Source organism: Musca vetustissima, unplaced genomic scaffold (assembly GCF_032173495.1).
Source record: "Musca vetustissima isolate MV318-11 ecotype Yass unplaced genomic scaffold, APGP_CSIRO_Mvet_v1 utg41969, whole genome shotgun sequence".
Taxonomy (NCBI): Eukaryota; Metazoa; Arthropoda; class Insecta; order Diptera; family Muscidae; genus Musca; species Musca vetustissima.
This window is the reverse complement of record NW_026879107.1, coordinates 188,063-213,008: the sequence shown is the minus strand read 5'-3', so window position 1 is coordinate 213,008 and position 24,946 is coordinate 188,063. Positions and strand designations below refer to the sequence as shown.

The window sequence follows — 24,946 nt, the reverse complement described above, 5'->3', positions numbered from 1 at the left end:
TGCAGATAACATAATGTCTATTGTTATTGCCTTTACATTGCATTACACTTATTTAATTTTTTATAGAGATTCTAGGAAAATTATTGCTAAAAAATCCTCCCATATTGTTATTGCCTTTAATGCAAATGTATTTAATTAAAATGTAATGAATGAGTACTCGTTTATTAAGTAGTTTTATTCCCACACTAATATAGAAATGGAATCGGATACAATTGGGCGTTGTGTTGCTATGCAAAGGAGGGAAGATACTAATGAAAATTTGAAAATTTCAAATGAATATAGAGAAATATTAAAAAGTAGAAATGGGAATGACTGGTAGATTAATTTATTCTTCAATGCTGGTAAAATTTGGATGCCAGAAACATAATGTCACATTTAATTTTGATGCAGATATTTACGCCACTGCTTGCCTGAACGATACAAAAACATCTTTTTCAACGTCTTTGATAGAATATAAAAGTAGGATACATATTTGTCCCACATGACGTGTAGATGGCGCTCCGAATGTAATTTAATTTTCTATTGTTATTGCCTTTACATTGCCTATTACACTTATTGTAATTTTTTATAGAGATTCTAGGAAAATTATTGCTAAAAAATCCTCCCATATTGTTCTAAGTATTCTAGTGAATATAGTTCTAAAATACCCCCGCACAATTCAAGGAAAAATATTTGCAACACAATCCACATAAGCGTGGTTCTATGGATTGCAGGAAAATTATTCCTAAAAAATCCTCGCGTATGGTTCTGAGTATTCTAGTAAACATATTCCAAAAAATCCACGCCTTTCTTTCTGAGAATTATATGAAACATATGTCTTAAAAAATCCACCCTAAAAAGTTATGTGCATAGTTGGTCCATTTGACATGTAGATGGCGCTTTGCATGTCATCTAGTTTTCTATATTTTCAATAACGCCCTCTACATTGAGAGACATTAACTTGGATAATATATTAATTTTTTCCCGAAAATGGTGGCCTCTGAAAAATATCCTTAAAATCAGGGTGCGCAAAAATTCGCTCGCGAATGAACTAAAATACATTCTTTTCATTTTGTGCTCATTTTACAAATGAATTTATGGCGATAAATTCTTTACCAAACGATCATTCGCCAAAGAATGTTCGCACACACATAACAAACGAGTACACAACAACGATCGTTCGTTTCGTTTGGTGGTGGCGAGCATTCGAGAACATTTGTTTTTCGTGTTTTTCAAAAGAATGTTCTCCAGCAACAAATGCTCACGAACGAACGAATCGACGCCGCTTGCAGCGAAATCTTATCGTTCGTGAATTTCTCGTACAATGCTAACATTCGCGAGAGATTGCAAATGCTTGTTCATTCATTGTAACTTTGTCATTCGCGATAAATTAAACACATTCGAATTCTCGCGCGTGAGCATTCGTGACAAAGAGCGTATTTTAATCATTCTCCGCAATCTGCTTAAAATTCACTCTTAATAATTCTATATTCTGGTTTATTAGTACTTTTTACCACATTGCGAATATTTAACATCAGAGGAGGCTGAAACAGGCCCTCAAAATCTGGTAATATTCCAAATGTATCTATAAATACACCAGACAACATATCCACGATTTCAGATCTAAAAGGTTTATACATGTATAATCGCCGTTGACCTGCTCAAACTTCCTTGAAAATCGATCAATTTCATGATCAAAATGTCCGCCTCGTTTTTTAAAAATATCTTCGATTTGAAATCATTTTCACGTTTTCACTTCTGCTGCTGCTTTCATGGCACATTTAATTCATTTATTTATTTTGTGATAAAGACAAAACTGTGAATTATACGATGTACATTTTTTCAAAAAATAAATTTAAAATCTCATTTCGGCAAAAATACAAAGCCAATGAAAAAAGAGCAAAAAAAAACATTTTTTTTTTAACAAAATTAGATTGGGTCAATAACACATCGAGTGAAATGGTTTGCGGCAGCAGCGGGTACATTGACGGGGAGGTACACACAGAGAAACAAAACGCGTATTTGACACGATTATGAATGGTGTTATCAAAACAAAACCAAAAACAACAACAGCAAAATTCGCAACAAAAAGAAATGTGAAAAATAAACGTAAACATAAAAATCAATGGAAACACAAAAGGCAACAACCACAAAGGCAGCAGCGGCAGCAGCAAAAACAACAGCAGCCATAACATTAAGACTAAGTGGCAGTTTTGGAAATGTGCTTCCAGCTGCCGAACAACGGCGAAAATGGCCAACAATAACTTGGCAACCAATTTTGACATGCGGAATTTCCTCCAGAAAGATTAATTTCATTTTGTTCATTGTGTGTTTTTTTTTAATAAATAAAAATAATATTTTTTGTTTTTAAATTTAGTTACATATTATAAAGTAACATAAACAGACTGTGTGTGAGTTAGACATTTAGAGAATTAATAAAAAAGAAAATCTCTTAAGATTTTCATTGCTACAGACTCGAAAACCAAACAAGAACAATGTCTCCATTATTATAGAGTATTGTAAGCCAAGGGCCCCTAATGCTTGATTATCACATCAGGCACAGTGGGCAATAAAACTAAAAAATTAACAACAATCTACGCACAACAAGTCAACAACACCACGAAAAAAAACACACCTTAGCACCGAAGTGGTTTTGTCTCTGCACCAACAAGTCATTTGTCCTCTACAAGAACAACAACGCACAACGAATTGAAAAAATTAATATATCCTTCAAAAGGATAACATACAACAACTGTCTCGAAACACAACAACAGCAACAAAACGCACAATGGCACGCAACAAATGTCAAAATACTCTACGTCTCTTCCTTAAACTCTTCCTCTTTGTGGGCATTATCCAGGAGAATTTAGGTGGACCCATGACCACCGCTTCCACAAGCACAACGCTGCCCAGCTTTGAGGTGGAATTATCTTCACCGGTGCCATTTACAACACGCAAACCCGAGATCTCAATTCAGGCAACTGAAAACAAAAATGGAGCTTCGACTCCAAATACTTCCAATAATGTGATGACTGTGACCAGTACCCCTCAGCCGCCAGTAAATGATGCAAAGGATTTGAATAAGGATGATGATGACACTGATGATGATGATTCGTTGAATGCGAATTATGATAATGGTGATTATATTGAGACTGATTTAAAACCGGAACGCACAACTCCCACTTCCATGGAACAGCAGGATGGTCCGGCCATACCACCGACCACTATAACATTTAGTAATGTCGCTGCAGCTGGTATTTTGGGTGATTCCAGTTCGGATGGTGGTGGATCGTCGATTTCAATTAATGATGCCACACCACCATATGCTGCTGTCGATGATAAATATGGTAAGCTAGTGTAATCATTTTTATTAATTACCTAAGCGTGGTTCTAGGGATTCTAGGAAAAGTATTCCTAAAAAAAGTCCTTGCTTATTGTTTTAATAATTGTAGTAAACAAATTCTTAAAAATCCCACGCTTATGATTTTTTGGATTTTAAGAAAACTATTCTTAAAATACAACGTTAATGGTTTTTATGTAAACAAAATTTAAAAAAAAAACAACACCGTTCTGGATTTTATGAAAACTTTTCTTAAAAAGCCCATGCTGATGGTTTTCTGGGTTTTACGTAAAAACCCCAGGCTTATAGTTTTAAAGATTTTATGAAAAATATTCTTAATAATACTTCTAGATTTTATGAATAAACCCCCACGCTTATGGCTTTCTTGATTTTATAGAAAATATTCTTAAAAACCCTACGCTTATGGCTTTCTTGATTTTATAAAAATATTCTTAAAAACCACCACGATTATGGTTTTCTGGATTTTATGAAAAGATATTCCTAAAAACTAAATGCGAAAACTTACGAAATGTTATGAAAAATATTTTTTTAATATCAACGTTAGGAAAAATATTCATAAAGATTCTAGGAAAATTAATGTTAAAAAATCCTTGCTAATGGTTCTGAGAATTGTAGTAAATATATTCCTAAAATATTCACACCTATATTTCTGAGGATGATATGATTTTTTTCTTAAAAAATCCCAAGTTAATATTTTTTTGGATTTTATGACAAATATTCTTAAAAAACTCACGCTTATGATTTTTTAATCTCTTGGAAAAATAGGCCTAAATTAAAATACAATCTAGTGGTTTCCAGAACTCTATGAAAAATATTCTTAGACGTTCTCCCTTACACTTATGTATTTAATGATTCCAGGAAAAATATTCTTAAAAAAATTAAATTCTTGTGTTGAGGATTCTACGAAAAATATTCTTCAAAAATCCATACTTATGATTCCAGAACAATATTCCTCAAAAATCTGCGTAGTTTTTTATTTAAATCATGTGTATGCTTTATATCAATCCACTATATTGAATATTCATTTTCATGAACAAACCCACCCCCTCCAAATTTTCCCCAAAAAATCACTGCTTTCTGTTTTTCCAAAACACCACCCTCGAATTGTATCAACAAAACGTTTCCGATAAGCTTTCAATTTACCACACAATGTTTGTTTTTCTTATCGACATCAACTACTACGTACAGGTGGTAAGCCCGTACCCTTGTTAAACATGAAAATTTCTAATAAAAAATACCGAAAATAATAATAATAATAATAATAATGTCCTGATAAGGAGATAAACAAACAACGAAAAACATGTGCTTTTCCCCTCTCAACAGGTGAACTAATAAATTGTCATTTCAATTTAGGCGAGAAAACCTACTGACGTCGTCCGACGACGATTGGAGTTGACAAAAAATGGTAATCATAAAAATATGCAAATAAAATTATTCACACACACAAAAATATTTTATGTATGTGGATGTGTTTTTGATAACAGAGACATTAATATTCCTGCCCTGACAAACATGTGTATTAGCATTTAATTATTTTTTGATAAAATAAATATATATCTAAGGGGAAAGAACTCGAAGTTGATTAGATATTACAGATGTGGATATTACAGCTGTGAATTTTGATAATAATTTGAAATACTAGCAAATTATGGTGGAAAATATAGTTATTACAGTAAATTTGTCATGTGTTTGAAAATATTTTCTTTTGGAAAGTATTGGTGCATACTTTTCGGCAAAGTATTGTGTTTTATATAAATAATAATAATCACTTTCAAATCAAATATTAAAAATGACCAACTCAATATAAACGAGGGTATGATATTCGAAAAATTGCTATAATTCCTATACATAACATTGTCTAATGCATACTTTCAGGCAACAATTTTAATTTTTCTAAAATGTAAAACAAAATATTTAAAACTGTGGTAATTTCCTATTTAATGTATTCATGTATAAAATCACAGTTTGTTAAATTTTTGTAATATGTGATGCATAGTTTTAGGCAATATACAATAAAAATTATATCGAAAGCTTATAAATGAAAATATTTTAACTATATATAATTAAACTGGTGAAACTTTTAATTTCCCCTCGAATAAGCGTAACAATTTTTAACGTAATTTTATAATTTTTGAAATATTTAAAATTTTGATAAAATAGACAATTTGGAAAAATATTTCAAACACTTATAAATATTTAAATCAATGTAAATATTTTTATTATATAACATTGGCTTTGATTTCCCCCTATAAGTGTTTGATTAAAATTACAATGATTTTTCCTATAATGTGTGATGCATACTTTTGGGCGAGAAAAAATATAACATTTTGCAAACAATGGTTTTAGACAAACATTAGAGTTTTTTGGAATATTTCATTAAGGGTAAACGTATTTTGAATAATGATCATTTTATTTTAAACAATTTGGTAAAATGTGTGATGCATACTTTTAGGCGAGAAAAATATAACATTTAGCAAAAAAAATGGTTTATAGATACACATTTTAAAAGTATTTAAATATTTCATTAGGGGCATAAATATTTTTTAATTATTATCATTTTTAAAAAGAGTATTGTATATATTTTATATACATATAAGTATACTTATGCGAATAAGGAAATACATAAAATGGAAATATTTCATTAAAAATTTACGTTTTTTGTTGGCCTCTATAGATTTGGAATGTAATTTTGGTTTATTATTTACTTAACACTAGAACGCCGAAAAAGTGTCATTAAATGCACAGTTGCTTTTGTACTTGAAATTGGAAAGCGGTCAAAATGACCACCTTCGGCGTTCTAGTGTTAAATTAAAAGAACGGACCTCACAACATTAATATAATAAAACCAGTGAGCGGATCAGCGATCCGCGCTATATTTTCGCCTTCTAATGTGGTAATGGGTTGCTAAATAATATCTGAATACGTAAGCACCTGTAACTATTTACGTGCAACTCCAACATGCGAGTACATACGACAATATAAGTGGTATCAATTTAAAAGTCAACCACCACTCATGGATATAGTATCAACTTCTCGTGTCTATGTCCTTCAGGGATATATATACGCTATAGAATAAAAATTTTGTCATTTTTCACACAAAGTTCAGGGTCCATTTGACCTGCTAAATATTGACCCATCTTTATGAAAACAGGCATACATATTCTTTGACCCGATCCCCTTCTCCATGTAAAAATTTGCGATGTTTGAGCCATAATTGCGACCTGTGGAGTGACCAGAAAAACCGACAAAAATTAAGTACTTGGTCCATTTCATCCCCTAAATATTAATTTTGGGGCTGCACAAAGCTATAATACCCTGACAACATAGTTGTGTAGGGTATAAACATTTGGTCGGTCTCGTTGCTCATATCAACACTTGTTTGATATATTGTATTTGGCATTTATATCGAAATAATTTGGAAAATACATATGAGAATTGTACAACGCTAATGAAGAGGTCAGTAGCAGTGTCTGAAATTAAAAAACAATGGAATGCAAAACACAATCACAAACGAGTGAGTGGAGAGATGGCAGAGAAGCATTGGGCAAACAGACAAAAAAGTAGAAACTACCAATTGAGGCCAGGGCAATACCAAACAAAACAGAGCAGAACCACGAATAGTGGTATTGATTATTTTACTTTGAGGGAATACATTTATTTTTGTCAAAAGAAAGAGCAAATTTCTTGTTTTAGTATGCGTGTGAGTGTATTTGAATGGAAAAAGTAAATGATTTTTTTTCAATTCATTATTATTGGCTTCCCAGTGTCCAAGGATTCAACAACGGGACCAACGCCATAAATATCCAGGTATAGAAAGATAGGCCATGAAATACAAACACCACGCCATAAATATCCAGATATAGAAAGATTGGTCATGAAATACGAACACCACAGCCAATGTAGTCATCCTGGAAGTTAATCTTGTATTATACCGACATTCGTACACACGTTCTTTAGATCCCCGACTGTTGATATAGTTAAATGTTGTAGGCATGGGATTTTCGCCAATAAATAAATAATAACAATTAAAAATTAAATATATCACAGAACTAATTTTAGGTGATTGAAATTGAATACTGAATGCGGCTTTTTAATGTATATCTTTTATTTTCCTTTTTAGCTTGTCGAAGATTTTGACATTCTTTGATATTTCATTATTTCATTATATTTTTCTTTTCTTTATATTTTTTTAAATAAGAAAAAATATTTGCGATTTTTTTGCATTTTTTATAATATATTAAAGCTCGGAAATATAAATAAAAATGCCCAATAATTCCTAAAGTGATTTACGATACTGCATCTGATACCTGTGTGTTTTATGTATGATGCATACTTTTAGGCGTTTAAGATTTGTTTAACATACAAACTGTTTACATTAGGAGTAGAAATAACAATATGAGACATTTAAAATTGTCGGCCCTCTATGTATTGTTGGTCTAACAAAACATCGGTGTTCATATATTTATCAACAAAATGCATTGAGAAATCCTGGTCATACTTTGCAGAATGTGTGTAGCATTCTGCTTCTTTTTTTCAATTGATCCTCATATTTCCTTCAACTTTTTATTTCATCTCTCCTGTAGTCCCTGTGACAATGTGTTAATTTATACACTCCATGGAAAAATCTCTTCACACCATATACAATTTTTGCTCAGATTTGTCTATTTTTTTCACAGGACATTCATATCAATTTAATTAAAATGTCTTCGGAACTAATCATAAATCATGGATGGCAACGTATGGCGCAAATGAATAAATTAAAAAGAAAGGAATATTTCATACTCCTTTCTTTGGTTGCCATTTTTTCTTCCTCGATACAGAAGTTTTTTGAAGTTAAATCATCTGCAACAGCCTTGCCTTGACTGGCTACACATGCAAAACGTGTTAAAGTTGTTTTCTAACTGTCAGTATCAGACAGTTTGTCTGTCTGTCTAGTGCTTAGACAAGCAAAACCCTTTCTTTCGTACGTTTGTACTTGCTCCCTGTAGGGACAGCAGTAAGGAAAAGACTAACGCTGTCACTCATCTGCACTTGAGCCAAGTTATTTATCTGGGCTCAGCATGAAATGCAACAACAAAAATATTTCCGGTTTCTTTTCTTTTTTTGTCCCGATAAAAAAGAAACTTTTAGCCAAAGTAAACTTTTCCATAAGAAAGAACAGAAAGGATATTCCTTGAGTGAGTATGTTTACAATAAATGTAAAGGATGTGACCATGTGGAAACAATGAAAGGATATTATTTTCACCCTATAAATTTGGGTTTTGTTGTCTCTTGTTTTTTTATCGGATCTTCTTTTTTGTATGAAGGTAGGTTGGTTGTTTGGTCGTCAGTAGGCGAAGACATGTTTGCCAGGAGATGTTATGGACAGTGATGATGTCTTTGACACTTGCACAAAATATATTTATTCAAAGAGGTGTGGAATCTAAACAAGGATATCAGTTTTTCTTTGGCATTGCAATATGGCGTTGAGATTTCTCACAAGAGTTTTTGCAACAACACTCAAGTTTGCTCTGACCCATGCCAGCCATGCCATGCCATCATGCTCAATTGAGAACGTGTGTCATTTACAGTTGCGGCCAACCAAAGAATTTAGTCCTGTGGTTTTTGGCGATTTCTTAGTTTTGCTACACTTCAGTGGATGAAAGAAACGCCCGCATATTATTGCAGTAGCTGCAATTTTGCTGTACAGCCTCTCTCCGACTATGGTTATGTAAGGATTTGTGGAAATGTCTTGAAGTTTGCATTCTACGTCGTCACCACCATCATCGTCCTCATCATTTTCAGCAGTAGGCCCATCAACTGTTTTCCGAAAGAGTTAAGAGAAAGAGTTTAGTGGTTTTATACTTGTGGTTAGTTGTCTGTTGGTCTCGGCCATGAATGCCTGGTGTTGAGTTGTGTTTGTGATTGTTGGTGATTTATTGGTCAGGCAACCCACCTTACCCAGTCATTCGACCGCCATCATCACCACACCCTAAACTCTCATTTATCTTATCTTAAAGGGAAATTAGTTTGTAGTTAAAAATAAATTAAAACCTAAGTGATGGCGGCCAAAGGAAAAGTGGTCGGCGAGGGGATTGGGGGGTTATCAACACAATTAAAATAAATTGAATTACTCCAGCCAGCCAAGCAACCTAGCCAACCAGTCATCGTGGCACCTAGGGGGATAAAAATGGAATATATATATTTTTTCCTGCATATTTTAAATTAAAAATGTCCATAGAATATTGGCCATTGCTAGGCAAACGAAACGGATTCCATTCCTTTTCGTGTTTTGCTTCACTTATTCCATATATGTTTCGATACACATTGTACATCAATTTCCAATTGATTTGAGAAAAACAATAAGGAGAACAACAGCAATGAAACAATTACATATCACACATTAAGTGGCAAAAGTCAAATGGCAACTTACCTTACCAGGATACATAGAAAATATTCATATGTGAGTATATGTGGGTTTATTTGAATGAAAAAAACAAAAGAAATTTTATTTATCAAAAGAGGAAAAACAAGCCCGACAAAAAGTCGATTTTTTGTTTTATTCAATTCATTATTATTGGCTTCCCAGTGAGTCCTGCGTCCATGGATTCAACAACAACAAAAACAACGCCATAAATATTCCACTTGACTTGGCTTTCAATAGCATATCCAGGTATAGAAAGATAGGTCATAAAATACAAACACCACAGCCAATGTAGTCGTCCTGGCGATTCGGTCTTGTATTACACAGCCATTCACACTCTCACTGAAGTTCCTTAGATCCTTGATGGTAGATATGGTTAAATGTTGTAGGCATGGGATTTTCGCTATTATTGTTGCTGTTGTTGATATAGTGATAACAATATAGATTTTTATGTATTCATATTCACACACACTGAGAGAAATATAGGAGAATAATTGAACATTTTATATCTCTAAAATTGTAAGTGTGTGGTGCATACTTTTAGGTCAGTAGACAAAAAGCAAGGAGTATTATGTTTATATAATATATGAATAGGGTTCATTGTGTGCTAACGGTACATGTATGGAAGTGTATCATATGGTCGGCCCCGACCGACAAATAATGCTTCAGTAATAATACCGAATTCGTAACTAATCATTCGTCAGGCATATGTAGTTTTAAAATAATACCAAAATAGGAAACTCTTCAGTACACAAACTTAGTAATATCACTTTAATTTTCATATGTTGAAAATTTCCCTTCCTATTTATCTTTAGGGACATCAGAAAAACCTAAGAAATATACACCAACTCTTGCTCATCCATTTCTCTCTGTGTACTCTCTCAAAGAAATACATATGTTTTTGCTTTATTAATTCACATATGTATATTTATGTTAAAGAAGGAATAAAAACTATAGTTGTTTAGCAAAATATATTATCTGTAAAATAGAAAACGGAAGAATCCGTTCGTCTGTTCATTCGTTACTTTGCTCTTTAGACGACATGGTTGTATAAGGTGTATGTGTGTGTGCGCTTACAACACAGTTGCAGTAGGCACCCTCTCCTACACAAATGTAAACGGAAACGCAAATTTATAGCTTCAGCAGCAACAGGAAACGAGATCACAGCAAGAATTATGCTCATTGCTCGGCTTGGACGAAGAAGTAGAAGCAGAAAATTCGCAAAGATTACGCCGACATCATCGACGGCGATTTACTATTGTACTATCAAAGTATAATAAATCGTTATTGTAGTTATAAACTACAACAACATCATCGTATTTATCGTCTTTCCATAGACTCCTAAATAAGGAAAATATGTTAGTGTTGAATATGTGAAGGGGGATGAGTGTGTGTGCGTGCGGGAAAAGGACATCCACCAGTCTTTGTAACAAAGTGATGGAATAAATTAAAACGGAAGAAACACATCGTTAGAACAATTGAAAAAAAGAGTTACATGTTCCTGGTGGTTGAATGTGACTTAGAAGGTGTACTATTTGTAGGATAATTTATAGGTTTTTTTATTTAATGAGATAAGAAGATACATACAACGAGGGCAGCTAGCTTTCTCAATATTCTCCGAAATAATTTGAGCCCTATTTTATGAGCCCAAGCCAAATTGTCGAAGCAGCCCGATTCAGACACCTCCAAAGCATAAGATTTTACTGCTACAACAGAATATTCTGGAGACGAAAATCTTTGACCAAACATCATTATGTAACAGACATATATTTCCACGTGACAATTAAAATGGCGATTGTTCGATCACCTTCTTTTGTTTTTATTTTTAGAATTTTAACGAAGACATCAGACACCTTATTTTGGTTTACCACTCCGATTTGACCACCCTAAGTAGCTTAAGCGGAATTGACGCTAAAAGTAGGACAAGCCGACTATATGATACCAATATCCTGTAGATAGAACAGGCATATCATCTTTGGAATAACATTGAAGTGGATCGGGCGAAATTAAATTTGTGATATACATTGATATTTGAACAAATAAAAAACGTACACAAAAATCTGAAATCTATGAAAACTCCATTTCAATCGGGTTGGTTTTGAATTTTTTGATGTACCATTTGTATGGAATCGACCAAAATTCAAAGACATCAAACTGGACATAGTTCATAGTTCGGACGAATATACATGTATATTTATATATATCTAAATCTCACATTTCAATGGGTTCGTCCTTGGGCAAATAAGTGACTTGAGCTAAATTCCATCCAAATCGAATCATAAATGTATTGTATTTTATTTAAAAGAATACATGGACATACGGACGGACAGATCAACATGCAAATATGATTCCTGTATTGATATTTTTCGTCGCTACCTCTCCGATCTGGAAATGGGTGAACTGAGCGTCTGCTGCCTTCCTTAGATATGATAGCCGTTTCTCAGGAACCCTCTCCGGAATCGAGCCAAGATTCACCCTGATTGATAGGGCAGACATTTGAAAAATCTATCGTCGGTACGAGACCATACGAGTTCTACCATATAAACGATCAAAGATCTCTTGTTTTTAGCCTAATAAAAGCCTAATAATGCATATATTAGCTCTAGAATTATCAGAGTTATCCAAGTAACAGTTAACGATCTAAGGAACCATAACTGATATAAAAAGTCTTTGCGGTTTCACTGCTAATTCGTGTGTACTTAGACATGCATGGCTTAGGATTTAACATTTATGTTCCCATATAAGTACACCGTCACATTTTTCCACCACATTGTCTATAATTTGATATTTTGGGTCCTCATTTGTTGTAAGGCCTTCCTACAAAAATTTTTGCCCGAAATAGCCTTTACATAAAAGTTCCGATCATATTTAAGTATTTTGAATGTTTTGAGGGCAGGACGCTTTTACTTGTTTTCTTGCAAGAAATTTATGTTTAAAATTCCTGAAAAAAAATCATCCAAATCTGTCCCCATCCCATATAGTGTACACATTTTGAACCAATTATTCTTAGAAAAAACCAAAAAGAAAAGCAAAAAAATAAATCGAAAAAAAGGAAACCAATTAAATAACAAACACAAAGAAAACAATAGAAAAAAGTGTCCTCCAAGGATAATAAAAATAACAAAAAAGTAAAATAAAAACACACACATAGACAAATATTTTTTCAATATCATTTAATTTCCAACAAGGTATCACTTTGTGTGAGTCACGACATCCAGGTTATCTAGCCAAATATCTATTAGCTACAGACAATGGCTGCAACCGTCGAACCAGCCAGTTCATCAGTTAAATGGCAACCCATCATTCCATCTAGCAGGAACAACAGCAGCAGCATCAACATCATCACAGCATTCCTTTTTATTCATTACCAAGGCTTTTATGTGAAAGTATATTTAATGAACTTTGTTGTTTATATTGGCATCCGTCTGTTGGTTTTGCATGTATATCTTCCCCGTTCTCTCTTTATGTGTGTTTGTTTATCTGACTGTCTGTTGAACATTTGTCCTTTCAACCGTGTAGTTGAATATTTTTAAAATATGTAAAACTCCATTAAAATCCAAACTGAAATACACACACACTCTCACAATCACAATGAGAGAAAATGAAGGGAAGGAAAAAACGAATCATTCGTTTTTAATGTTATGCCAAAGGATTTTTACAACAAAAACGTTACCTGTTCGAGGATCATGGGGTTCCATTAAGGTTAAAAGACAAGCACTAGGGTTAATAGTTCCGGGTATGGGGACGGGGGATAATATAAACTAATCAATGTTTTACTTATTCTTCCGTTTCGTTCCATTCCGTTTTCTGTTGTTTTTGTTAGTCCCGATAAAAATTGTATCCTTCTTGCAAACATCATTTGGATCAATGATTTCCATGGAAACATTAATGGAATCTTTTGAAGCCAAAAACAAACCCAAAACACCTTGATGTCATTTTGTACAGCTAGAGATAGATGATAGATAGACAGAAGGATGGATGGTATGGCGGGCTTACGTATGGATGCATGCTTGATTGGATGTACGTATGTAATGGATAGTATTTTTGGGGTTGCCACTTTAAGCCAGAGGGATGATGACAACTATAGTCACATGGATATGTGGCCAACCTTTCAATTTAATTGGAATATTAATGAAGTTTTGAAGATATCTCTTCAATGGCGCCCAACAAAAATATTCATCTTCGCATTTCACATTAGCTTGAGTCCTTGTTGCTCATTTCTGTCTTTTCTATTTTTTGCTGTTTTTTTTTCCTAGCCAAAAACCACAATTATGTTATGCAGTAGGGCATTTGTAGGGCTTCTCGTTCTCAATTCTTTACCACTGCTAGCTACCCCTCATCTTCGTCGTCATAAGATATGATTTTAATTTATGCAATGCTTGTTTTTTGCGGTTACTTCCATTACACCATAAAAATCCTTTGCTCAAATATGTTTTCCCAAAGAAAAATTGTAAGAATGTGAATGAGAGGTGTGTGTGTGTGAGTTATGTCAGGCACAAGGATATTCCATTGTAATTACCGTTACTGCAGACGAACAGAATATAAAACAAAATGACCAAAAATGTCCATCCATATCTATGATTCTCAATAATCAGTTTTTAATTAGAAACTGATTAAATGATGATGTCTAGGTTTACGGTAGTGAATGTGTGTGGCTTCAGGTGTATGGGAGGTATTTTGGAAATACATTATTGTCCGAAGTTAATTTTTTAACAACAAATTTCAAGAAATTGATTCTATGTTCTTAAAGAGTGTCTGAGAGTCATAAATCTCAAAATACCCAAAAATTATCTGTTGACCACGCATTTTTTTCTTTATGTGCGGGAAAAAATAGAAGTCATTGGCTACCAAATCGGTGATGTACGGCGAATAGCTCATCAGTTCAATCAGTCATCATACTCAGTTATCCGGTCAAAAAGGCGTTGGTTTGAGCCGATGAGCTCGCATTGTTATGGTGCACAATGTTTCGGCTTCCCTTGTTCGTTTTTTCGAATTTATCTGAAATCTTCACGTAATCAAATTATGTTGTACAACTAAGAATTGATCATCGTACTTTTTTGGTACAGTTAAGCGGAACCGTCGCCACTAGAGTTGGGTCGTTCCGAAACGAGCTAGTTCCAAGGAACTATTTCACAAAAGGAAAGTTCGGTACTATGTCCAGTTCATTCGTTTACATAGTATCTTCTGATCCAATTGTTCATCTCAATCTTGTCATTATTAGGTCGAATTAACTGACCGTTGAACCAAGAGGAACTAGTCCGGAGCGAACTGAAAAAGATCGAAACGCTTCAGGAATGAAATGCCTAAATCTAGTCGTCACAAGACAGTTTTTGCTTAGCAGTGATTTTACTCCACAATTTTTTTTTTTAGATTTGAAGAACCTTTCATTGTTTTTGGACTTAAATGCATAAATCTATGAGTCGCCACCATCATCAAATTTCCCCAAGCTGATTTCGATCGATTGCAGTTTTTCAGACTCATATGAGTCGTCTCCTGTGACAATCTTTTTAGTACCGCGATTGATGACACTGTTCAGCCTAATCCGTCCATTTAGCATGAAACATATTATGGTTTAATAACTAATTTCAATAGACAGGTTCCATCGGGTATTTATGCTTCACATAAGTGTGGACTGGTGTCATCTGACATTTTCATGGCAATGTTGGACAGTTTTAATCATAAACGTACTCAGGACATTTTGACGTACGACCAGGTTTTGTGTTCTTTACAGTGATCTGAAAAATTAATTTGTCATGAAAATGGAACTAACTCCTGATAATGTTCATGTGATAGTTTTTCGCATATTTCGAGGTATATTATCACGACAACTTTACTCTATGCACCATCCTATTTTCTTACTCCTACAAATGCTAAGTAGGGGAGACTGGGGCACCTTCGGCAATCGCGTTTTCGATATGAAGCTCTCACCGTACATCACTAGTTTCGATACATAGGTATCGAATGTCGAAATAAATAAATAACTGACACAAAGTTTGAAATTTCTAGCTAATAAACTTATTTAGATACATGGGTTTTTATATTTTTATAGATGTTTCTGTAATATTTCAATTCCATTTCGTAAGTATTTCGCGTATAAAACTTTTTAAATTTTTAAGGCAATATTATTAAAAAGTGGTTAACTACGATGTGTATTATTATGGAAATATTTAAAAATATAATGTTTTTACAAAACTGATCGAAAAAAATGAAAAAAACTATAAAAAGTACATTCGGGGTACATTCGGCATTTTAAAGTGGGGCACATTCGGCCATATACAGATTGTGCAATATTATTTCCTTAAAATGTTTTTGAGTTTGTCTTTAAAACTAATCATTTAATATGGTTCGAAATTGCATATATAAGATCAAACGTACTTGTATTGACGAAAATGCGATAGAAAACCCTTATTTCTGATGGTATGTGCGAGCTTGAGAGGTAAACGTCCGCCGTTAGAAAATAAAGCCCTACAATTCAAACATTGTGTGGCGTATTAAAACCAAATAGAGCCTTTAGAGGATCAGAATTTCAACCAGACTGATAGCGATGACAATTACCCGGCTATGAATATGTTGCCGAATGTGCCCCATCAAATGCCGAAGCTACCCCGGGTTGGGGCACATTCGGCGAATTTGACTTTTTTTACAAAACTGTAAAATTTTTTAACTAATACTATTTTTTTACATCTTTTTGGTACTATTTTTTATAATTAAGTGTCTGAGGACAATAATCAGCCATAAAGTTGTTATATATGTTGAATAAGTACTGAGATATTGAGCTCTAAAAAAAAAGTGCCGAAGGTGCCCCAGTCTCCCCTATATCTGTAGACATGTTCCACGAATATGTCCCTTTACAATTTAGCTAACTTTAAACAAATCCCCATTTAAATATAATTAAAATTAAAAATAAAGAAGCATTTGTATTACTGCAATTTACTTAATGAGTTTTACACTGGTTGACAACTACAATAACAACAAAAAAACTTTACAACTTACTGTGCGTCACACATCGTCAACTAAAGAAAAACGAACAACAACGAAATGGAGGGGGGAGGTGAAAATGAGAAATTCTAGTAACAAAAGTAATAGACGACATACGAAGTTCGGAAAATATAATGAATGGTCTTATACGCAGGCAGACAATTAAAACAAAAGTTTATTTTGTCGACTTAATGCCAAACCAGTATACTCCCCGCCCCTACATAACTAAGGGCTATGGGAAGTAATGTGGAAAAAGTGGAGGAGTCAATGTTTTCTTCAAACTCCTCCTTTGTAGATGTTCGGCGACATGTAAATTAATTTTTATAGTTCAAAATTCAAATATCAAAAAAAAGGAAGAAGAGAAACACCATAAGGCCACATGGAAGGATGTGAGTTAGTGTTGTTGTTGTATTTTATATTTCATGCATAAATGATTGTTGTTGTAGTAGTAAAGTGTGTAGATACACGTAATACTTCAAGTAAAGTAAATGCATTTGAATACTGTCGAGACTTGAGTTGTTGTTGGCATTCTTTTTGTTATTTTTGCAACTCTAATGCCAACGACACCTTGTAGTGCTGGTATTAATAGCGTCTCGAGATCTAGGGCTAAACAGCGGGCCACCTTTTACGCTGCTAACACCTACACACACACACACACTAACTCTTAGTCGTTGTAGGAGTCTAGGCAGCCAAAGCCTTGCATGTGTTGTATCTACATGTGACAATGATGATAAAGTGCACTTCCGGAAACGTGACATTGAAACAATTTTATTAATACGGTGATGGGCCATGAAGTGATGATGAATGAACGACCCAGCCATCCATCAAACCATCCAGTCAGCCAGTGAGTGAGTGAATGGTGCATCCATCATCGTCACCATTCGTTGCAACTCTACGCTCGCAAAGTGCCAGTCTTAACCATGAGCTTTGCATGAGTGGCAGCTTAAAGTACCAACTATCTGCATGACAATAATGAGCACGAACCTAAGAAGAAGGAGAAGCGGCACATACACACACTCACGCGCCCAACAAACGCCCAAAGTATAATAACAACAATAAAGACAAAGATACAGTTACTTTGGCAAGTATACTTACCACCAGACTCATCTGCATCATCATCTCTGACTCTTAAGACTTAAAAGGTTTCCATAGCTGGTTGGCTGGCTGGTGGTGACATGTTTTCAACTTAAATTAAAGTTTTTAGCCATGACTCTCATTGTGGGACGTGTGCGGGTGTGTGAGTGCAGAAGGTGTTGTTCTTACCACAATTACACGGAGAAGTTGTTGCCGCTTCTCATTTGTATGTATTGTGATATCCATCCTCTCATACATGGCGTTGTTCTGTATTATCCATCAAGAAGAAAATATAACAACAGGATATTGAGTACTTGACTTATTGCAAAGTTAAGATGTATTTCTTCTTTTTTTTTTGGTTTGTTTCTTTGATACCGGTTTAAGGTATATCCCTGAAAAGGACAGCAGGATATTTTGTTATTATGTATTTTACTCAAAAGTATTAAGAACGAAAGAAAGTATTATTGTTTTTAAATCTGAAATCAAGACTTTCTTAAGAAAATGTTAAACTTGGTGTCATATGATATCCACAATCCTTATAAAATTGGTTTGTTTTGTTTGTTATTTTTTTCTCTTTTCTTTCATCGCCATCTTAATAGATTAGTCCTTGTGTTGGTTCTCTTAATCATGAAATCATTGCTGTAGCCTGTCCTAGGTAATGTGGCTGCCATCTATCGTTGCCTAGAAACAACGCATTATTGTAGGTAGTGTAGTAATTGGGGTGATTGTTCCTTTAGTTCTGCCATTTTCCTCAAGGTGGCGCTGCCATTAGTATTTTGAAGTAGAAGTTACTTATTGAAATGCTAGGGAGCGACGGATGCATTTCTACTGGAGATGTGTTAGCCTCTTTTTAAAGGTATTCGAAAAAAAAATGTTCGTACTTTACTGGAATGTGGCGCTTGGGTTTGAGGTCTGTCACACTACTCACTTCATAACTGATAAAAAATTGGTATTTAAAGAATATTTTAGAAGAGCGGAAATGTTAGGGTGAGTGTCTTATATTTCCACAATTCTTATACAAATTGTTTGTTTTATTTCAATTGTTTTCTTTTTTCTTGAGGTATAGGGCTTTTATGGTCATCTTACTTGATCAGTTCGGCTCCGTTAATCATTGTTTTTATACCAGCTAAGTAAATGATCAGTCTTCTGTAGCCTATCCCAGGTAATGTGGTTTGTAGTTTTGCCATTTTCTTCAGGGTGGCACTGTCATTAAGTCATTCCTACTTCCTGTTAATCTCATGTTTTGAAGCAGAAGTAAGTTATTAAAATGTCTAAGAGTCGGAAACAAATTCGAAAGAATTTTTCCCCTTCCACTGAAATTTGAACCGAAGGGCAACGGCTTGCAGTATGGAGAAATATTTTTAGGTGCGAATATAGTTATAATAAGGACTTCTCTGACTTGATCTACATCAACGATAGTTTACAATTTATTTTATTGCACTGCATACCTGTCCATGACGTTTTCAGAATTTTAATTTATATGTTTAAAACAATCTAAACACATATTTGTTTACTGCCGGAGGAGTGGTACCTTATATGATCATTAGGATTTAACTTTAGTGGGTATCGAGGTAACACCAAGCTTATGCAGACACCTTGTAATACCCCCATCTGAGGGATCATATTGTGGTTCGGCAAACATTGGAATTTTTTAAGCACAAACGTACTCCGAACGGCGTCATTGTCAAGGAGGTGGCGAAAAGGACATACAAGATATCGAGGTAGAAGGATGTACTATTCTACAAACTAAATCCTCATTCGATTTTACTAAAAAAAATTAATCTCCAGAAATATATACAATGGCTACGAATAAAGGTATTGAGAAATCTCGTCATATGTAATAGGGACGCCAGCAACAAAAGTCTTTGACCTACGAATTTTTCCTTCTGGTGTTTTTAAATACTCGCCAAGGTTTTTCGTCACTGATAGGAATTTTCCACTCCCCAAAATCTTATCGCATAGTGTTTTTATCGTTTTTTGTCGTTGAACCCTGATTTAGACCCCAAGTTTTTAATATTTGAACTTCTTTTGGGGTTGGGAGATACAAGAAAATGGGGCCCGATGAGTTCCAACTTGGGACATGATCTGCGTTGATTAAAAATATTGATGTGCTCGGCTTAAATCAAATCGAACACTCCATTCACTTGATATTGGATATACAAATTTTCAACATATAACTAGAAGAAGAGGACCGATATTCTCCCTCTTAGAAATTGATTTAAGTTTGAAAGTAATATTTTGGTATGCACAAGTTTGTATGAAATCGGTTACCCCCCTTCGAGAGTTATTATTAGCACTAGGAGAGAAATCGGCTCGAATCCATATAAATCTACTACAAATTGTCTAAAACGGTAACGCGAATTGACTGTAGTTTAATATTCTGAGTTCTCATTGTATACTACATGTCCGTATATGTATTTTGGACTCTCATAAATATCTGAATTTCTAAATTTCCTTATATATCTTTTGAAATTTTCTTACTAATTTAAATCCTGTTCCGCAAGTAAGGAATAAACACGTTTCCGTTCACAATTTACATGTTTTAATTCTTTTTTATATCAGGCTCTGTTTTTTTACCTTACTTTTTTGTCTTAACTCATATCTTTAACGATTTTATCAAGCGTGATATTTTTAACAAAGACACAAGAAATTGCTCACTTTTTCTTTCCTTATTTGTCGATGTTGTTGTTGCTGCTTTTTTTTCTTGCTCAATACCTGCTGACTTCAAAATGGCATTTCATCACTTGTTAACACGAACACAAAGCTAGAAAAAAGCACACTCACACACACAAAATAAAAAAAAAACTTTAGTCATACAACACACTCAGCTTATCCCCATACACACCCACTATTTCACACAAACACTCACACACACTTAATAACACCTGGTTTCTTCACACACCGACATTAACGCGTAACAAGCACGTAACACTGATCTTAGATAAACGATTTAAGGAAACGGATATGCACGCATGCACGCACACACCAATCCAAATGATAACGAATAGAACAAAATGAAATTGAGTAAAGGAACTTTTTCACAAGCACGCATTGCCCAACGCACACACACAAACACACCCACACACTCACTTTTATGCCCCCATATCATTTGAATATCAGCATTTTTAGTGCATTTTCCATATGGGTTTTTGATAAAAAAAATAAATAAATAAAATGGAATATTTGTGAATTTTTACTACTGCTTCAGATCAGAATGAAAAGACTTTGCCTGTCAACACATCAAGTTTTTGGTGTGTGTGTGAGAGTTTTTTTTTTCTTTTTGTGGAGCTTGTCTTTTAATGACAACCTTTGTTTGGCCAGAGTTACCATGCCAAAAAAGAACAAGTCTCCCATCATTTAAAAAAAGTGCATATTTATATCCTGTAAAGCTGTCACTGATAAAGGATCCAAGACAAATGAATGCAGAAAACATAAAAAACACCACGACGCGTGTGTAAAAAATAAAATTAATTAAAAATTACGAGGTAAAGACAAAACGGTTTTCCATTTTTTTCGAGCATGCACAGTGGGGGATAATTGGCAAACATTATTTATAGGAAAATTTACAATTCGAAGGTATACGAAATATGTGGGAATTGGGAAAATTTATTGTTAAGTTGAAATATAGTTGACTAAGCTCCTATCGAGGAGTTACAAATTGAGACATTTTGTAGGACAGGGACCATAGATGATGGATCTTTTTTTCGGTACACAAGAGTCAACATTCGTTTTATATTATGAAAAAGTGAACCAGCAGAGTAAAGCTAACAGGAAAAGTTACCTTACAGATCCTGGCTATACATATCAATAATAAAATCTAATTGTTTTCTATTCATTTGAGTTTTGCCTGTAGGGCGAAGTTGATTTTAATGATTTTTTTTATCCGTTTTTTCTTTTTCGATCATTAAGCTAGACTCGAAAGAGAAAAAAAACTAACTTGAAAATTCTGTTCTTACATTATCTTGAAATATTTATATCTAAAATTTTTACAAATAATAAAAATGACTACCACAGTAAATTCCATATCACCAACTACAACAGAATCCTTAGCAATATTCCTACATAACAAAACAAAAAAGTGCATTCTGTATTGTTCAAAAAAGCAACTTACGGAGTATGTATTCCTGCAAATGGTGGCCAGGAATGGCGCCATAATATTATTACTGCATGTCATGTCATATCCATTACTAGGTACATTTTTTTATATTTTGACTGTACAACTTGAAGAAGCTGAATAACTTCAACCAAGGACTAGTCCATTATATTGCATTTTTACTTATGTTTTATTTTTTGTTCTTGTTGTTATTTTCTTTTCTCGTTCTCGCTTCACACCAAAATAACCAAAAACAAAAGAATTTGTTCATCATAAGCGCGCCAGCTTTGCGCTTTATGCCAACAATGTCGTTTTTTTCAGGTTGAGTTTTTTATTTTCGAAAAAAACCTTTCTTCTTCTTTCAAATCACAACAATTATAAGAGTTGTAATGTCCTTTTAGTTGCTTTGTTTCGAAGGCTCTTTTTGGTGATTGTGTGTGTGGGGGATGGAAACAACCAAAGTTGGGGCTGTCGCTTACCACAAAAAATCCATCTTACGCTTGGCAGCATCTTAAAGTGTCATAGATGCCAAGGAAAGATCACAGCATATGAACATATTCATTTTTTTTTAATTTAAGAAATTTACAGTTTAGTGAATTTAGAATAAAAAATAAATGTGCGGTACTATATCCTAATGTTATACCCAATTTAAATACCGATAATATGCAAAAAGTCGTTGAAAATTGCATGTAAAAATTGAATTCTACTAACATAGCATGCTGGTGATAAAATTGGAAGATATTAGTCTCACCTTCTACCAAATTGGCTTTAGATTTGTATTTTGGTTTATTATACTCTTACTACCAAAAATGATAAATTTTGGTTCACTCCTAGCCCCCAAATTTCGATATTTGAATTTTTTGTTTGAATTTGAATTTTCATTGGGTGTGATGTATACATACCAAGTACTGTCTACATTGACTTGAGTTTCGGGGTAGGCCCCATATAAACAGGCTCACCATTATTTGGTACTTTGGGAATTTTTCAACCATATTGGCTGTATTTCACTATTAATTTAGACAAGCTATAGTTGTATACCCATAATACATAATTCAACGATTTCATGATATTTCGATAATAAATGCAGCTAATAAATGAAATATTTAAATGTGTATTTGATTCGTCATTTTGGATTCATTTTATTTCACTTTCAAAATCTGATTTTTTATTAGTACACCATAGCTCTACAAAACGTGTTCAAAATTTTGTTTATTAATTACAATTTTAAACCCAGAGCGCCCTAGCACGGGCCCCATCATATGATACCGTATACAACTACCACGAAAATCGCACTTTCTGCGGTTCTATATTCTGAGCCTGGGCGATATTTCGTGATATGTGCAATGTGCAACATCTTGACTGATTTTATATCAACAGCTCCACTTTCTAACCCCGGCATATTTTCCGAATGTTGCTTTGCCGCGGTGAGTTTTTACGCCATAAAATAAAAATTTGGTCACTTTAGGTTTTGGTTGATTTTACCCTCGGAATATTAACCGATCATCATCTAAACAGCCCTCCTAAGTATTTTGTCAGATCCTCTTCACCGTCTAAAATATGTGAAGTTTTGCATGTAATAATGGCGTTTTAGAGTGACTAGAAAATCTGACAAAAATATCAACATCACCGAAAATTATAGGCGCGATCCTTGACCATAACCGGAACTTCATGTAAAATTTCAAAGCGATCAGTGCGACATTTTCGCCCTCTAGTGGGGTAATATTAAACAATATTATAACACAAATACACCTCTACATATAACAAATTTAATTGGTATCAATTTAAAGGTCAACCGCTTCTATTGGTTATAGTATCATCTTCTCGGCTCTATGTCCTTCAGGAGTAAATATATACGCCCCAGAATACAAATTTTGTAATTTTCAAAACAAAAGTCTGGGTCCATTTGACTCGCAAAATAATGACCGATCTTTATCAATGCTCCAGCACCGGTAGTATCAGCGTCTTGTAGAGTGTGAGTTTGGTCTGTCGAGATGTGGTTTAATTTATGGCATTACCGAGGTAGATACAATCTCTGACGTCCACGTCTTGCGCGTTGATACCATCAGCTTGGTCTTCTCGCCATTTACTACTAGTCCCACATTGTCAGATACCTTCTCAATTCGTTCAAAGGTGCTGTTACCGCTCGCAATGTTCGATGTCATTGGTGTAGGCGAGTAACGTGTGTTGTTTGATGAACAGAGTGTCATGTCTGTATAGAAGGGCTCCTCGTTCGGTATTGAAGGGCTCCGAGAGGTCATTTTCGACTTGTGCCAGTTAAAATTATCCTGCATAACCTCTGAGCGGATTGGGCTGTCGAATGCTGCTTTATAGTCAACGAATAGGACAATGTGTCGATGTGTTTTTCGCAGGTGTTCTCCAGGATTTGGCGCTGAGTGAAAATCTGGTCTATGGTGTATTTACATGACTATGGGCTGACGCCACATTGATATGAAAATTATAATTATTATTAACAAAGAATCCAGAATGTCAAATCGGTGAGAAATGGGTAAAAAACCTTAAGAAACCATTTTGGGTCAAAACTTGGACTTACATCGATTTTTTTCTCTCTGGTTATTGTCCGCTGTTTTGTACATATTTTCCCAGATGATAATAACATATGGATCCCTACCGATGATAGATATGTACTTATAGATTCCTCGTAAAGAATCGATTAAACAATTTCATTTCGCAGTAAAAAAAATTATTTTGGTATTATTTGCTTGGTGCATTCAGTTGTGAGTTACAGGGCGTAACTCAAAATTTTACAGTATTTCTGAATTGGCCAACAGTAGAGGTGTCATGCTCCACCAGGACAGCTGGTTTCGTAGATTCCTTTCAAGAATGTTAAAGATCCACCTCGCAAAGGTAGGCCGGTCGTCGAAAATGTCGATAAAATCGGAGAAATAATGGATGTTGACCGGCAGAAACGGCCAGAATTGGCCGAACTTGGCACCAAGCTATTATCATCTTTTTCTTGTATTGCAAAATTTCTTTAATGATAAAATATTGGTTTCTAGGGAGTATTGTGAAAGTCGTGAAAGTTTTTTTTTGCAAATAG

At 34.2% G+C, this 24,946-nt stretch overlaps 1 protein-coding gene across 1 annotated transcript in view; it reads left to right on the top strand.

The window, feature by feature from the left end:
- Positions 1–2,767: 2,767 nt before the first annotated feature.
- Positions 2,768–24,946, top strand: part of LOC133323928 (tyrosine-protein phosphatase 99A) — a 67,114-nt gene continuing 44,935 nt past the window's right edge. Inside the window, exon 1 of the mRNA XM_061532830.1 lies at positions 2,768–3,326. Coding sequence (XP_061388814.1) covers positions 2,768–3,326 — 559 coding nt within the window. The remainder of the gene's footprint in view (positions 3,327–24,946) is intronic.